Here is a 12,461-nt window from a genome sequence, read left to right on the forward strand (position 1 = left end):
GCAGCTCTCCCCGATGCCTGCTCAGAATATCTCCCCTCTCACTATGGTTTGATCACCAGCACATAGTCTGTAAAGCCTCTGCCTCCAGGTAAGGAGGAGAAAAGAGATGAGGGACCATAAGCGACTAAGTAGGTAAATGGGGACAAGGCTATGGCAGTGGAGGGGAAGGAACCACACTCCATTCAGCCACCAAGGCTATTTCCTCACCACCAGAAATCCCTTCCTGTCCACTCTGCCCTTGGGAGACAGGAGAGGGAAAGTCCTGTCCATGAGGAAGAAGGCAGTGGGATCTTGTTGCCAGTCAGGACTGGATGGGAGGAAGAGAGGCTAGCAAATTCCAGGTGTCCTCCAAGGGGACTGTGAGTCTTGATTGAAGGCCCAGTGAGGCAGAGACGTCACCGGCCTTTCTTTGGGCCCTTCTAGCTCAGGGCCTCCTGCCAGCACATCCAAGCAAACTAACCCACCTGAAAGGCGCTGGCCTCAGAGCTGGTAGTCCTAGGAATCCTCTTGACTAATCTGCCTAAAGAGGCAAAATCAAGACTTTTTTGGAAATCAGGAAATGCACAGTCTGATGGGCACTGGACCGTAATAGCAGGGAGTTAAGGAGACACCAGGGCTGAGGACTGTGGGCTGTGTCCCCAAGCCAAGCTAGTGGAAGCCAGTTGTGAACCCGGCCCATAGGAGCCAGGACAATCCTCCTGGATACATCAAACCCTGCACAACGACCTACCACCCACAACCCACATCATCCCTCTCCCTCCCACAGCCCCTAAATGGGGAAAGAGCTTTTTACATAGAGAGACATAGTGCTGCAGCAGCCTCTGCTGGCCATCTTCTCCTACATGGAAACAAAAAAGGCATGGATACCAGCCCCCTCCCCACCCAACTCTACTTAGCAGGTCTAGCCTCTCTACCTGTTGCCTCAGCACTGTTCATAGTGCGTGTGCATGCACGCATGTATATGCATCCCCAGACTTTGTCCCAGTTGAAATCACAAATGAATGGCCTCTAATCACCACCAACTTCAGGGTCCCAGAGAGCTTAGGAGACAGCAGAAGGATTGAGCATGAAAACTAAGAGCTCAGTTTATAGAGGTGAAGCTCCCTTCTATAGTCAGTACCATAGGAGGGAATTCAGAGGCCCTGTCCTGGGCATGAAAGAGGCATCTTGTCAGTCCCATCTGGGGGAAAAGGGAAAGCAGATGTTGGCAGGAAACACCTGACAGGACAAGATGGTAGGTGCTGTGGGAAAATAGAAACATGGAAGTGGTAAAATGTCATTGTGCCCGGTGTCTGCAAACAGTAACACGGAGCAGCCAGTATCATAGGTCCATCCCCACAGCTGCCCGTCCAAATGATAGCGTAGGATATCTGCATGAGGCTTCTAGCTTCCCCTAAGACCTCCATCAGATGGGACATTCAGTGAGCCCCACATGCCCACTTCCCAGAGAGGAGAAGCCGCAGGGGGGTTGGGACTCTTGGACCTTTCTTCCTCTTGTGCCCATGCCTGAGTGATATAGGACTCTTAGGATACATCCCCTTTTCCTCCAGCCACCCTGATTAGGAGTTCTGTCTACAGGACTATAGGAACCAGTGAGCTTTTTGTGGCATGGGAGCCCACAGAAAGTAGGGGATTTCTACATGGTCTGTCAGTCAAAGGAGTTATTGCAAATCAACCACCAAGTAATAAAGTCAATGCACACTTCACACCAGGAGCCCCCTGGCGTGGGATGTGAAGGCCTCGGATGGCAGCTACAGCCCCAGCTGTATAGCATCCTGTGGGGCAGTGAGAAGAGAGGACCCAGGGCTGATGCAGACAGGTTTACCCATATTGCCTCTCTCTCCTGAGCTGGAGCAGTAGCCAGCTTGGTGTCCTCAACACACCCAGCTGTAATCTAATTAACTGGGGGGGGGGGGGGGGGAGAGTCACCTTCCACATTGGCCTTCTAGCTTGATGCCAAGATCCTCCCTCCCCTCCCCCCACCCCCAGGCACAGGGAAGCTGATTAGAATTTTATTTCCCCCTTTGACCCAGGTAAGAGAGAATTAGTTTAAAAAAGAAAAAGAAAGATCACTAAATCCCCAGGAAGATTTCAAAAATGCCTGACCATGTATCTGTACCTCCATTCATAAACCAGCTGCTGAATTCTGCAAGTACACATGTGCCAGTTCTTACCTACAATGGAACCCACATCTGAATTCAACAAATATTTATTGAATGTCTTATACAGGCCAGGCTTTGTGCCGGATGCTGGGGACTGTGACCTCTGCCTTTAATAAACTCGAAGTCTAGCAGTGGGAGAGAAACACATCACAGTTCACTGTAGTGTATAAGGAGATCCATGCTGGAGTCAGGCTCCTGCACAGATGGAAGGAGCCGAGTGAAGGCATTTAATCCTACCACTCCACTGGAGGCCAAGGGCCAGGGGAAACTCCAGGAAGGAAATCATACTGGAGCTGGGCTCTAAAGGATGAGGGAGGTAGAGGAGGAGAAAGAGAAAAGCAGAGGCCTGGAAATGGTGCTCAGACAGGCAAAGTGTGAATGAAGTCCAGAGCCTGACAGAAAAGGCATTTAAGTCAGATTGTAAGGGGTCTTGGAAGAAGACGGAGGACCCGAGACATATCCTGTCCATGGGCCCCACACAGAATCTGCGTGCCCACAGGGCCCTGGAGGACATCACCACCCTCAGCCTCTCATTGGTACTGAGACAATGATGCTTTCCTGACCCTAGTCCCACTTAAGACGCAGATTCCCTGCTGCTGGGAACATGTCCTAATGAATACATTCATCTGACATTATAGACATGCCTGTCCACTAGCCGATTACACTTCCCCTAAGGAGCCAGAGGGAATGCAGGGTATTCCATAGGCTGCACCTACCCTGGTCTCCTCCTGCCCAGAACCACCACCCCAAACCAGACTCATTCATTCCTCTGGAGGAAAGGCATAGGCTCTGGAGGCTTGGTGGCCTTTAGCCCTCATCTGCTCATGGCAATGTTAGTGCTAATGGTATTGGCTTTGGTGAGATGATGTAGAGAGAGACCCCACATCTAATGACCAAAGTAGTGCTAAATCAGTGGCAGCTATTAGTTCTGGGTATAAGGCCTTGGGCCTGCAGCTAGGAATTTCAAAATGAATTCAAGTTCCCAGCCATTGTACCTCACAATACACAAATGGCAAAATAAATGTTGTCTTCAAAGTGCCATGGGAACTCAGAAAAAGGCTGAATCAGCCTACACTGGGAACCTAGCAAATTTCCTAAGTGGCACTGGGCACTGGGCACTGGGCCATAGAACCTAGGCTTTTCTTAGCTCCCAGGTGGGTGAGTCAAGGTTTTGTCTTTGTTAATACTTTTTCCAGTTCACTCAAAAGATTCAAGTTGCAACTCCAAAGCTACGTGCGTTCCAGCAAACTGGCCAGACTCATGTGAGCCTCTGGAGAAGACCCAGATGATCTCCATCCTAACCGCCTCTTCTCCAGCACCAAAAAATACAAGGACAAGGCCTAGCACCCAACCACTTTATATGCTAAACAAGTGTAGAATGCGAAAGTGGATTTCTTAAAGGCTAAAGGTAACTACAGTGGGTCTAAAGCCACCCATATATACAGATAAGGCGAACTCACAGCCTTGGAGACCTAGGGACTTCTGACAATGTGCAGCAAGAACCGTGACTCAGTCACCATGAAAGCTAATTTCATCTGGTAGGTTGTACTTGAACTTAAGGTCTTATACTCAGTCTTGACTTTTTCCACTTATAGCTAGCACTGTACTGTTTGAGCCACACCTCCAGTCTGGCATTTTGCTAGTTAAGGAAACAGTTTTACAGACTTTCCTGCCCAGGCTGGCTTTGAACTACAATCCTCAAATCTCAGCCTTTCATATAACTAGGATTGCAGAAATGAGACACTGCTACCTGATTCAAAAAAAAAAATCATTAGAATCGCCAGGCAATAGTGCCTCCCACTTTTAATCATGACTAAAAAACTAATAATTATGAAAATAAACTATACAACTTGTGGATGGGAATGAGAGGGAAAAACTGGGAGTGAGGGAAAGGATAACATTTTTCTAAAGGAAATGTACTCTTTATCTGACTTATGTAACTGTAACCCCTCTGTACATCACCTTTACAATAACAATAAATAAATTTCAAAAAATTAAAATCAAAGGAAGAGATAGCTAGCCTTCCTGGGTAAGAGAACCCTCAGCATTACAGCCCAACTTCACACTAGTCAGCAAAGGATTAATTTAACAGGAAAATTTAACTAAAAAATAGTATGTTTGGGGGCTGGGAAGGTGGCTCAGTGGTAGAGTGCTTGCCTTGCATGCATGAAGCCCTAGGTTCGATTCCTCGGCAAAGCAGAAAAAGCTGGAAGTGGGGCTGTGGCTCAAATGGTAGAGCCCTAGCCTTGAGCTGAAGAGCTGAGGTACAGTGCCCAGACCCAGAGCTCAGGCTCCACAACCAACCAACATACATATATACATACATGTTTTTACAGGCCTCGGGATAGATAATTCCAACAAATGGACACAGGGAAAGTCAATTGACAACAGATGAAGTCACTCAGGAAGGAAATATACATATGTTCCAGGAGAGGTGACACAGCAGAAAAACGTCCAACTGTGGGAGGAAATGGTACTTCATAGAAATGTGATTTCCAGAGGACCCTAGCGCTAGAGTGGGTGTGAGAATTTACTCTTGTTGAAAAACCTTTCCAACTTTTATTCTAAGATTAATATAATTAGCATTGCATTCCCACAAACTAGAGGAGGGACAGCAGTTGAGTCAGTAACTTTTAAATTAAATGGGCAGAAAGGGGAAAGCATAGAACCCACTTGAAGTTATCTTACAACTGCAAGACAGCTCTTTTGTGACTCCAGGTTCTCAAGGGGACACCACGACGATGGGCAAGCCTTACGTTGCTGACAAGATGCAACACAGCTCTCTGTCTCAGGACACCTGGTGAGTACAGATGGTGAACTGACTGGAAATGGGCAGGAAAAGGAGTACACATGCATGCACATACCATGGAGATTCAGACTTGAACTTGAGGCTTGAGTGTTTCCACAATCACCCCTTCCTCTCACTTCACAAGAGGCTGTCCCCACCTCCTCTCTCTCGGCCAGTGCAGCAGTTTTCACACTTAGAGAAGGGCCAGAACCGATGTTCGTTTGTCACAGCATGGGCCCATTCAGAAGCAGAGGGGCAGAGGACAGGCTGAGCAGAGAGGTCCTGCCAACCTGGCCAGTGGATCACAGGGCTCCTACGTGCTCTGTGAGTGTGGGGGACTGTCCTCTAGCCACCCCACTAGCTAGCATCTCCCTTCTCTGTCCCTCCTCCTCTCTCAAGTGCCTGCTCTCTGCGTCCATCCCTCTAACACAGAGTCACACAGGCTGGGCAGTCAGGAGAACATAGGGCACTTCCTGCCCTGAGTCCTGCTCAGCCTCTGGGGATCAGAGATGGCTCCTCCTCACAGAGTTCTCATCCCCACCCACTACAGCCCAGGGTCCCACATCTATAGCAAGTAAAATGGCTAGAGGTCATAAAGAACTTTAGGGCGAGGAATCTGTTGTTTAAATCTGGCAGGATACCCACAGGTTTGCCCTATTCTACCTCCTCCACTGACACCAGCCAGCCAAAAACATCACTTCCTTCACTAGCCAAAAGCTGCCTATCCTCTCCCAATCTCCTACCCTTTGACCCTCACATTCTCCTTAGTGTCCAAAACATGATCAGCACAAGACAGACACACTTCCTCTCCCTCCCCATGGAACTGAAAAGCCCTCCAGTGTCCTGGGGGAAGCCTGAAGACCAAGGGGAAGTCCTGGTCCCTGGATCCTACTGTTCTTTCTCCTACCTCTTAGGAGACAGAGAGCCGAGGCCACCTGTGACACATCGGAAAAGAAGCCCTACTCACAGGAGTTCCTCCTGCTCATTCAGGAGTCCACCATTGACTATCATCGTAAGCCATACCCCCAGCCAGCACAGGTTTCAAGCTCAAAATACACAACCAAAACATACCCACCACGCCGTCAAGAGCAAATGCTTTTGAAACGGCACTGCTTTGAATGCTGAAAACCATGCCATCCTCATCCCCCCACCCCCACCCTTGGTGGGGTAAGGGGGACCAGAAGGCTGCTGGGAGGTAGGTCAGGAAGAATCACAATAGGATGATTCCTATTCTTCCTCCTAATCTTGACACCCTAGCTCCTGTAGACAGAAGACTCCGGCCATTTGGCCATTCTCCCTCAAATAGTACAGCAGTCCTCAGTACCAGCCAGCAACAGACCCTGCCAGTTCACAGGAAGATGGAGAACATCGCCTCTGGTGTCCAGGTAGGTCAGCAGTGGGATTGGGTAGTCAAGAGAGACAGCCACCAACACAGCAGCTGTACTCTCAAACTGTCTTATAAGAGAAGATACTGCCAGGCACTGGTGGTTCACGCCTGTAATCCTAGCTACTCAGGAGGCTGAGATCTGAGGATGACAGTTCAAAACCAGCCTGGGCAGGAAAGGCCATGAGACTCTTATCTCCAATAAACCACTCAAAAAACTGAAAGTGGTGCTGTGGCTAAAGTGGTAAAGTGCTAGCCGTAAGCTGGAGAGCTGAGGGACAGCACCCAGGCCAAGTTCAAGCCCCATGACCGACAGAAAGAGAGAGAAAGAGAGAAAGAGAGAGAGAGAGAGAGAGAGAGAGAGAGAGAGAGAGAGAGAGAGAGAGAGAGAGAGAGAGAGACTGTTTATTATGTACCTTTTGCATCCCTGACACTGCTAGACATTTGCAGAGCTTCTCAACCCAAAAAGTGATATATGATCCTGATTTACACAAAAATATTATGGCTCAGAGAAGTAGCATGCTAGGAGCTAATGCCTGCCGGGTTTCAGATGGCTGCTCGCTCTGGGAGCCTAACCCCCTACTTAGCCCCACCAGTGCCTCACCTGAGCAAAGCCAACTCCCTAATAGAGAAAGCAGCATCAGGAGACTGCTTTTCAGATGATGGAAGCCGAAGAGGAAATAGACCCTGGAGATATTAAGTACCGCCTGCAGTGGATCACAGCAGATCCACTCCAGATGCAGCCCCCAAGCTACAGCCGGTACCTCAAGCCTCCATTGCCTATCTTCAGTACAACGCACAGACCATATTTTCAGCCCCTGAAGACAGAGTCGGGGGTTTCCTATGGGGAGAAGCCCTTCAATTCAGGTGAGACTTAGCCGAGAGGGCAGGGAAAGAGGAATGGCATTGTCCATGAAGAAAAATCTGAAACTTGTTCCCCACCCCTCACTCTGTCCCACCCAAGGTATTCCTATCCCCAGGCAGATGCTGGGGGGAGACCCACAGCCCAGAATGTACTCAGGAGCAAAGGCTCCATCTCTCATCAGCCCTCTGGGAGCTTCTGACTCAAGATCAGCCAGGATCCCTGTGGGATTGCCCCACACCAACCACCTTCATCTAGCCTTTCCTCTTAGCCAGATGGCAGCCTGCAGTCCAGGCTTTCAAAGCTCAAGTGTTGAGCCAACCGGCTGTGCAGGGGCCAAGGCTGGGGTCCAGAGCCGCCACCTGATTTCCCCACATAGCAGAACCCTCTGCATACTCTCTTCTTCCCTCAGAGGACCAGAGCATGACCATCACTCATCAGATTTCCTTCCAGAGCCGCCTTCTTCCTGGTCAATACCTCCAGTTAACCTGCAAGGCAGAGGACTAGCATCGAAAGAGCATGCGGGCCACATGGAGCATGTCAACCAGCACCAGAGGGACTTCCAGGGCCCTGTGTTGAGGCTAGTCCTACCTCCACTTGGCCCAGACAAGTGCAGCCAGGGGGTCACGTGAGTAGCCACAACTGTGAGCAAGCCACAGGTCAGAAGTCAGTCATCACCCATGTCAGAGACAGAGCTGTTGAAAGCAGAGCTGCTACAATCTAGGAGTCCCCACTAGCTCAGCTTCACCTAGAGCCCTCCTCTCACTTAAGGCTTGAGTAAGGACAAACTACATGTTGTGCATAGTTGGGGTTGGCCCCTGTGCACCCAGTAGAGACACAGCTCCAACTCTAAGCCAGGAGCTGAGGAGCTAGGCTGACCTGCCTGGCTCACAAATATTAAAGAAAAGGCAGGCACATCCCAAAGTGAGGCTGGAGGGATAATAATCACTTCAGGCAATACTGGACCCTCCACTTAGCAGCAAGGACCGCTCTGCTCCCCATCAGCAAATGCTCCTTCGTGCGCCTGGCTCCCTGGGCTCCACCCTCTAAACTGCAGTCTCTGGTTGCTTTACAAACACTTCTCATGGTCCTGTCCTAGGGCTGCAGGTGTCCCGTCATCTCTGCTGAGTTGGATTATGATAACTGGGAAGGTGTGAGGAAAAATAGAGCTAAAATAGATTAAAACTTCACTTTCAGACAAAGAAATTCTAATTTGCAAGTACCTGAAAATACAGTTTAGTTTAGGCAAACCCACAAGTGGAAGGCAAACAAACAAGCCTGTGGCACAGCACCCCATTTGGTATGCCTGGACTGGCACAGGAGGGACTCTACCTGTAGAAACAATTGTTCCCTACACAGCCAACACATCCGACAAGTGCAGAAGGCAACAGCCCCGGGCTGGTCTGCTACTGGTGTACGTCAGGACATCAACCAGCCAAAGCAACGGACAGCTGTCCTTGAGGGAGAAACCAGGGCCAAATCTGACAGAGACACAGTGAGCAAGGTAAATATCTCAAGCTCTTTGTCTTGAGGGCAGCAGCATGAGGGTCCTCACCTCTCCTTCAGGGGGCAGAGACAAGGGAAAGGTTTAACCTCACTCACACCATCCTGGTGAATCCCAGAAATGTGGCTTGACCTACCCTGCAACCATTCAGCCTCCAAGCTCTTCTGCTGCATGCTTGACACACAGTAAGTACTTAATGAAAGGCAGCAATTAAAACTGTTGTTTTCCCAGATGTGCATTCCTCTCTTTCCAGATGTCTACTTTACCTCCTCTCAAGCCAGGGGTAAAAAAAGAGAAGGTTAAGTTCCCCTCTCACACATATGAGCTCTTCAAAGCCAAGCTCCAAACAGAAACTACCAGCAAGCAATTCTTCCAGAATCGGGTAACTAAGTCTCCCAAACGCTCCAGACCTCCCTACAGAGACAAGAAGCCTCTGGTAAGAACTACAGAGGCAGAAGACAGTCCCCTGGATTCCCCTCATCTCATCTCCAAGGAGAATGTTGTGGGTGGGGGAGGGGGACTGCAGGCAGAGGAAGATGATGTTTAAATTGTGGCTCCTTGCCGGGTGCTGGTGGCTCAAGCCTGTAATCCTAGCTACTCAGGAGGCTGAGATCTGAGGATCGAGATTCAAAGCCAGCCCAGGCAGGAAAGTCCATGAGACTCTTATCTCCAATTAACCATCAGAAAACCAGAAGTGGCACTGTGGCTCAAGTGGTAGAGTGTTCGCCTTGAGCTGAAGAGCTCAGGGATAGCGCCCAGGCCCAGAATTCAAGCCCGACAATCAACAACAACAACCAAAAAAAAAAAGGAAAGAAAATCAGCCATACTACTAAGCACTAAAGATTGCATTTTCACCAGTGACAGAACAAAGCCATGCTCCTTGTAATTCCTTAGCTAACAGAGAATGCAGAATGTGGTATGCAGAGGGGGACTTGTCCTTTGTCAGCTGACTGATCTGATCTGTCCCTCCCAACAGCTGGGTTCACAGGCATCTCTCCAGGATCGAACTACCGCCACTACCTATATGCCCTTGTTTTCTGAAAGGGTGAAGTTGTGTAAGCCTAAGTCCAATGGCACAAAGTCTGAGGCAAGCAACTTGACAGCATGTACAGAAAATCATCCACGTATGAGAGACAGATCGGTCCCAGGTAGAGTATCTTAGTTGGCAGGTGGCAAAGAAAACCTATGACACAGGGAGAATGTGGCTCCAAGCCAGTCTTTAATCTCTCTTTTTTTTCCCACCAACTAGCACTAGAACTTAAGCCTCAGAACACCAGGCAAAAGAGATAGCCTGCAGAGGCTCTGTGAAAATACACAGTTCGGGACACACATTCCCAACCATCTCACAGTTACAACTGTGGTCACTGACAGCCGCTGCAAGCTCAACTGCACCCTCATGTGGATTCCAGGTACACTCCCACCCCAGTCTTCATCCAGCCTCATTGACCCGGTGTGAGGGTGAGTAGCTTCTTTACAACGGGATTATGCAAGATGGGTGTGGTGGCACATGCTTGTGATCTCAGCGCTCATAAGGCTGAGGCAGGAGCATAGTGGGTTCAAGGTCAACATGTGTTAGATGGTGAGATCTTGTCTCAAAAAGACAAAAATAAATAAGTAAATAATAAACAAGGGATGATGCACTGTTTGCCTGGAGAGGTCAAACCTCAGAGAAGGGTAATTAATTCTTCTAACCAATGAGCCAATGTCAAAGCACCACGGCTTCTCCAGTCAGCATGACCAATTCATTAGACTCCACCAACATCACAGTGTCTGCTCCTGTTTTGCTTTTTTTTTTTTTTTTACATTTTTAAACTGAAATATAATCCACATTCTGCTCATCTTTTTAACATGTTATTCAGTGGTCTTCAATATCACTAACTGCTTACATCTAAACCTGAGAGTAGAGAGCACAGGAAGGGATAGGAGAACAGAAGACTGGATTTGATTAAGGAAAAAGGCCTGTCAGTTATAGAAGTCTTTCCAAGCCTATTAGTTTTCTGCCCTGGGAATCTTTCCCATACTAGGATAAGACTGTGATTCTGGATTAAGGTAGGGCCACTAAGCAGAAGGATATGAATCAGGGGTTAGCCACCTAAATCTCTGAGAAAGTCTAAGTCCTAGCATTCTGGGAAGTGTATAGATTCAGGACCTAAATTCCTTAGTTCAGGAAAGGCATGCCATACCACCCTCTAGTGGCCATCCTCAGAATAACAGTCAGGATACACTAGGCAGGCTTGGCCCTTTGCTCTTTAAAATGCGCTACTTTCACCAAGGCCGAGTTTGTACACTTTCACCAAGGCCTAAGAGCTCACCTGGAATACAATCTATCCGCTTCCACTGTACCCAGTCTCTATTTGAAAACAAATAAAGCCCCTGGCCCTAAAGCAAGTTGTTCCCATGAAAACAAATCAGTCTTGCTTTGGAGAAGGACTGTGACAAAAGACTTGGAACTGAAAGTACTCACTGCCAAGAAAAAGTCCAAGAAAAAGGGGCTTGCCTGCAAAACTGTTCACAAAAGGCCCCCAAAGTAGAACCAGAATCCAGTATCCAGATCCTGTATTCTTTGAGGCCCTTTCTAAATATCTATCTTATTTCGGAATGACTTTGTGCTTTAAAGGATAATTGTAAGGAGAGTACATAACACATAGCATGTTTAGCCTCTGATATTACATCTTATGTAACTACGGTCTAATTTGTCAAAACTAAAAGATTAACACATGGACAATCTCTGTTAACTAAATATATACATTTAGATTTCACCAGTTTCTTTACTAATGATCTGAGCTAGGATCTTTAAGAAAGTTTTCAGCACGTAGCAAAGGACTGGATTAGAAAGTTTAGGAGAAAGATCACCAGGTTCCAATCCCAAATCTGCCCATATCTTAACTGTTGAATCCTGTTTCTGAGCCCTTTAAAAGTACTAATCTCCATTTCACAATGCTGGCTCTAGACAATCCCAATTGCCTCAGTTCTTCTCTGAACCCCTGGCCAAAGTTAGGGAAGAGATCTCTAACTTGGTAATGATTCCAGATGACCAGGTGACCAGTTAAGAGATTGAGTCTCTTTGGAATCATCAGATCTCAAAATTCTTTCAAACTCCCAGGTGTCTTAGATGTCTGGGAAATGGACACCTTCCTTTCCTCAGGAGTCTGACAAGTGTGTACAGTAGCAGAGACAAGTTCCCATCATCCACTTTTCCCTTCTTCCTGAACACCTATTTCTCAGGCTCCATTGTATTACAGGCACCATGTGATTACGTTTCAGCCAATGGAATGTGTGTGGAAGTAGGTGCCACTTCTAGAGCTGATCCATGACATCCTCTAAGCTCCACTCACTAAGATGGCAATGCTCAGAACAACCTTGGAAGCCATGGAGACGCACCCTAATGAACTACCATTTCAACCTAACTAGCTGGGCATTACAGGAGTGGAGGCAGGGGGTGGGGGTAGGGGGTGGGGGACAAAGACATTTCTCCTTGGAGTCTGTTCAAGTAGTTTAGCCAAGCCTACCTAAATAGAGGCAACTTGTCAATTCTGCTAGAGCAAGGTCTGTCTTCTGGAGTTGCACTTAGGGCCTCTGGAGTCCAGAAGTGAGCTGCCAAGAGGCATTTCATGCACATTGCACATGCACCCCTGCAGGGGTTCAGGTATTCCTTCCGTTCTAGTCCTACTTGGTTTCTTCCCACAGGAAAAGTCTCTTGAAACAATGTAGGCTAGGGTATGGCTCGGTGGTAACATACACTAGACCTTGGGAGTCATCTT

The 12,461-nt window shown here is 48.2% G+C and overlaps 1 protein-coding gene across 5 annotated transcripts in view; it reads left to right on the plus strand.

The window, feature by feature from the left end:
* Positions 1–12,461, plus strand: part of LOC138838956 (uncharacterized) — a 25,188-nt gene continuing 12,727 nt past the window's right edge. For 2 of the 5 annotated variants that reach the window (XM_070038524.1, XM_070038527.1), the window contains exons 1-11: positions 1–88; positions 3,359–3,570; positions 4,881–4,962; positions 5,865–5,962; positions 6,208–6,335; positions 6,994–7,201; positions 7,638–7,824; positions 8,556–8,700; positions 8,954–9,136; positions 9,677–9,848; positions 9,950–10,109. In XM_070038524.1, the coding sequence (XP_069894625.1) occupies positions 4,904–4,962; positions 5,865–5,962; positions 6,208–6,335; positions 6,994–7,201; positions 7,638–7,824; positions 8,556–8,700; positions 8,954–9,136; positions 9,677–9,848; positions 9,950–9,990 (1,221 nt within the window). In that variant the 5' untranslated portion in view covers positions 1–88; positions 3,359–3,570; positions 4,881–4,903 and the 3' untranslated portion in view covers positions 9,991–10,109. Of the gene's footprint in view, positions 89–3,358; positions 3,571–3,616; positions 3,701–4,880; positions 4,963–5,864; positions 5,963–6,207; positions 6,336–6,993; positions 7,202–7,637; positions 7,825–8,555; positions 8,701–8,953; positions 9,137–9,676; positions 9,849–9,949; positions 10,159–12,461 lie in introns of those variants that run through there. The other 3 variants (XM_070038525.1, XM_070038528.1, XM_070038526.1) reach the window with 3 other exon arrangements.

Source organism: Dipodomys merriami, unplaced genomic scaffold (genome assembly GCF_024711535.1).
Source record: "Dipodomys merriami isolate MVZ:Mamm:240054 unplaced genomic scaffold, mDipMer1.0.p SCAF_29, whole genome shotgun sequence".
Lineage (NCBI taxonomy): Eukaryota > Metazoa > Chordata > Mammalia > Rodentia > Heteromyidae > Dipodomys > Dipodomys merriami.